The sequence below is a fragment of the Aplosporella prunicola genome (assembly GCF_010093885.1).
Source record: "Aplosporella prunicola CBS 121167 unplaced genomic scaffold K452scaffold_114, whole genome shotgun sequence".
In the NCBI taxonomy this organism is placed as follows: domain Eukaryota; kingdom Fungi; phylum Ascomycota; class Dothideomycetes; order Botryosphaeriales; family Aplosporellaceae; genus Aplosporella; species Aplosporella prunicola.
This window is the reverse complement of record NW_022983642.1, coordinates 14,253-18,632: the sequence shown is the minus strand read 5'-3', so window position 1 is coordinate 18,632 and position 4,380 is coordinate 14,253. Positions and strand designations below refer to the sequence as shown.

The following is a 4,380-nucleotide window of genomic DNA, read 5'->3' as shown; positions in this document are numbered from 1 at the left end:
ATCTACTGGCTAGGAAAGGTGACCCGGAAGCAATTGAAGCTGAGATGGCCGAGTGGTTGCCTCGTGCTTGGGAGCATGTCCAGAGGCCAACTGTGAAGAAGCTCGCTCGGTCTATGAAGGCTAGATGGGAAGCTGTGTACAGGGCCAAGGGCTATCAGACAAAATATTAATGAGAATTGACGAAGGAATCGAATTCTTGATAAATTGAGTGATTTGCAGCTGCGTGGGTTGATTCGTTGTGTGTGAGAAGGTGATGGTCGCCGGTCGCAATCGGTGTTGCAGAGACCCTGACGGCGACCCGCGACACCGAATTGTAGCGCCGCCATCTTGATTTACCTTCCATCTCTAAGCCCGAACCAGGTCCCTTTCCATAAAGTATCGCACCCAAATCTAACAGCCTTAAGCTCTTTCTTCGTATTCCGTTCGTTCGTTCGTTAATATCGGATAGCCGCCGGGAAAGACGGGAGACGAAGACTTTCAGCCCTGTATTTCATCGACTAGAAGCTTCGGAGCGATTGGAAGAGGTTGAGACTAGAGAGGTCTCTCGGTAGTATCTAGCGCTAAAGTTATTCGTAGTCGGGAGCGTGTACGTGCCGTCGCAGAAACCTAAACAGCGAACGCCGTGTCTAGAACCTACCACCTAGCTCACCATCTCAGCTGTGCATCACCATTCCATACTAATCTCATCTCAGAAATCTTCCAGTGTTCCTACATCCGCTACCCACATGCCCACAAACGCGCGGCTCCTCGTTCACAGCCACGGCTTCGCCCTCTCCTCAGAGCCGTCCCGTTGTACCATCCCCTTCTCTCTCTATTATCCGAGGTCGTTGGCCGGCACTCCTATCCCCCAGCCGTCTCGATAAAGGAAGGATAGATCGCTCGCGAAGCCGGCGCGTCCGGTCGCAGGTACAGGTGCGGGGGAGAGACGGCGGCCGAGCCGCGCGCAAGCGAAGGAGAGGAGCAGGCGAGAGAATTCCGACAGCCGGAAGTAGCTGATTACCGCGATGCGACTCGAGCGCCGTAACCAAGCGGGATAGGATGCGAGGCAGCAAAGCGTGTAAGCGTAGTTCGTCGTCGTGCGCCCGCAAAAATACGCGCTCATCCAAAAGCGGCATCGCGCGCCGTACTCGCGCCTCCCCGCGTAAATTACGCCGCTTTCGCTCGCGCGACAAAGCAAGCGTCTCTCCCTTACGCGCTCCCAACACCCTTCGCTCGACCACTACCCGCCTACACGGCACGGCAAGGACACCACCACGGCTACAGCCGCCGCCGTGCTTGTTACAACGTTACGCGTCGGTCGCGCCCTGCTCACTCACACGCTCACGCTCACGCTCATGCGCATGCACCGACTTCAGCGGCGAGAAACGCCCCCGTACTTCGTCCATTCATCGACCTCGGCGCTGTGCCTCCTTGCGCTCCTGCGTGAACTTAGTTGTTGGTATGAGGCTGCGAGGAGGGAATACACTATGCTGGGATAGGATTGAGCTGGGGCTGGATGCTGCTCGTCATGCCGTAGATACCTGGGTAGTGCGAGCTGGCTCCGCTTTTCGCCTCTGCGTCTTGCGGTGGCGTGTCGGTGAGCGAGGCTGGCGTGGGTTGCGGCTGGCAGCGCGTGCTAGGGATAGCGTATCTCTATGTATAAAATAATAGGTATGTATATCGGAAGTATCTGTATCTACTATGGCCGTACTACGCGCTACTATTAGAGTACTTACGTCTATCTCCTTATCGTGCCCTATTGAGATTTGTTTTCGGTCCTGTTATTCCCGTAACCCTAAGCAAAGCTGTGTTAGAATGAGAGACCTACCCCGTCGAATGGTGCGACTATATAGTATTTTATCTTTTCTATTCCTATTTTGGCACGGCGCGCACGCCGACCTGCCTGCTTTATCTTGCTTAGATCTTACACCCGACCGAAAGGAAGCTCCTGCTTCGCCGCTGCTTATGTACGGCTGGTCGTTTTGCTGGGACTTGGTTTAACCTTGGTTGCTTGCTGGTGTCGACTTAAGGAGGTGCGGGGAAAGGAAGAGTTAGTGTGGGTGTGAGGGTAAAGAGTTATGGCGTGTGCGAGGAGGGAACGGCGCTGTTGCGGGGTGTCCTAAACTGTGCCAGGAAGTTTTGGTGCGTTTGTTAGTTTTTTATGCCGCTTGGTTTTTGTGCCGTCTGTTTTCTGTGCCAGTTGTCGTTCTGTTATTCTGTGTCGTTCTGTCGTTCTGTGCCGCCTTTCTTTATGTGCCACCATCTTCTATGCCGCCCACCAGCCGGTGAAATCGCGCGGAGCAATCTTCTGTGGCTGCTAAAAGGTATCCGTACTACTCTTAATACTCATGGCCGTCAAACCCGTCGCCGTTGAAACAGTTACACGTCTCTGTCCTTCGCCTTGCCTCGGTACGTCATTGCCAGATTCAATATCTTTGCCCCGTATACAGGACTGCAATGCCTGCCGATTCTGCTATCCGGTACGGATAGCGTACAGGCTTATGCAAGGGAGTTAGCCTCGTCCTAACATTAGGACAATCGAATTCATGCTTTCAGCCTTGCTGCAATAGAAACCTGCTGGGTAGCATGTAAATGACGGTTTTGCGCTGGGTCAGCTCATTGGAGTTTGAGTTAATTGGTACAAAGAAGGTTTTATATTGAAAGTTTGTTTACTTGGTTGCGGTAAGTCTCGTTGCGAAATTTATTAATTAACTGCCGTACCCTTCGTTTCCTTTTTTAGCTTTCCCGTCTTTATTGCTTTAGAAGCGAGGCTCCTTTTTCCAAAGGTAAATGCGTCTTCCGGCTGTGTTTTACAAAAGGAGAAAAAGGGTTAAGTCTTCGTGTTCTAGATAAACCGGCTTACGACGTAAAAGACCTTGTTATCCCTAAAGCAGTTAGGGTTGGAGGTGAGAGAATAATTAGTAAGAGCCCTGGAGGCGGCGAACCACTGCTTGGCGTCTTTAGGAACCTACTACTAAGCGTCGCTTCGGCTTCAGCGCGTCTCGAGTCCTAAAGTAAAGAACCGACCGTCTCTTTGATATTGTATTTCGTTTGCTCCGCCTGTAGTGCCTCGGTTAGCGGATGTCTTTTTTATAAGGTTATTATAGAGAAACAGGTGTCATGCGCTTCGTATAAGTAAGGCGGGTATAGGCTTGGACTACAGACTGCGTGGCCGGCTTCTTAGTCTTAGGGGCGAAGGGCTTGTTGTTTACTATTAGCTTTGTCCTATGAATGAACTAAGCTACTAGCATTGCGCGCTATGGAACACGGAGGTATAAGACAGTGCTTGTTAAGTTTAAGGGGATTAGATGTTGAGATGAAGCGGCAAGCCTACGTATAATAAAGAGTATATTATTAGTTCTTCTTCCCTGCTAAATACTTTTTACTGTTGGCTTTTATTAACCGGCATATGGAAAACGAACAGAGAGGTCTTCTTAAAGGACGTAAGGAAGTAGGAAATTAAACTGAGAGGAGGCATTCCTGTTGCAAAAAGATATAAATTAGAATCAAATACAATCTTAGTTTCATTAGGGCCGTTCGCTATGAAACAATTTAGAGTGTAAAATTTCCTTTATATGCTTACCTTATCCAGGTCAGCAAGCGCGCGAACAAACATTACTTTTTACTATAAAGAAAAGCTACAGGCTGACCCTACAGCGACGTATATCTCCGACCTTTTCAAAGAGACATAAACATAAAGGCAGCTTTACTTAAAGCGTGATATGGTTTAGCGTAATCTTCAGTAACGGTGGTACTGATTTCCCAATAGTAGAGCACAAGATGTAAGCTGGTTCAACACGATCGAACTGGACAACAATGCTAAGAAAGGGTTGTGATAACTGTCTATAATATAGTGCTTAGTTGCATTTGGTTTGCTAGCGCGTAAGTCCCTATGTTGGCAGCCCCTTCTTTAATAAAGAAAAGGGGTTCGATACTTAGGAAATCTACTTTCGCGACTATATAAGAAGCTTAAGAAGATACTACCGAGAGAGATCTAGCTAATGCTAACCTATAAGAACCTTATTTGCTTAGGATATCTTCCCAGGACTGTTTAGCATATTAAGGCAAAACCAGCGTGTTCCCTTAAGTATATGAGAACGGCTGTCAGGCCCTAGGGCTGTATGATTTGGGATACCCGCGTTTTCTTACATTGCAAGAGAAGCCTAGCAAAATGCTTTTGTTGTTGCTGCCTGTTTTAAGGTCGAAACAGAAGAGAAGCTGACTCAATCAAGCTGCTTATACAGATTTTCTTTAACAGGAAAATAAAAGCAAACTAAATTAATCACAACCAAAAGTAACGGAAATGCATATAGATGAAGCGACAGTAGGGCTCAAAGAAGTATTTACAGATACTTTCCCCCAAACTCCGAAATCCGAAAATCGAATCCACAAAGAAAATTA

The 4,380-nt window shown here is 48.4% G+C and overlaps 1 protein-coding gene across 1 annotated transcript; it reads left to right on the top strand.

Moving 5' to 3' along the window:
* The first annotated feature begins 682 nt into the window (after positions 1-682).
* Positions 683-1,821, top strand: K452DRAFT_22917 (uncharacterized protein). Its single transcript, XM_033537016.1, has 2 exons — positions 683-1,650; positions 1,731-1,821. Exon 1 carries the CDS (start codon positions 1,039-1,041, stop codon positions 1,645-1,647), a length of 609 nt encoding a protein of 202 aa, XP_033391140.1. The 5' UTR covers positions 683-1,038; the 3' UTR covers positions 1,648-1,650; positions 1,731-1,821.
* The last annotated feature ends 2,559 nt before the right edge of the window (positions 1,822-4,380 follow it).

What these genes read in the sequence shown, in the direction of transcription:
- K452DRAFT_22917 (XM_033537016.1), top strand. Translation starts at nt 1,039, where the DNA reads ATGCGAGGCAGCAAAGCGTGTAAGCGTAGTTCGTCGTCGTGCGCCCGC.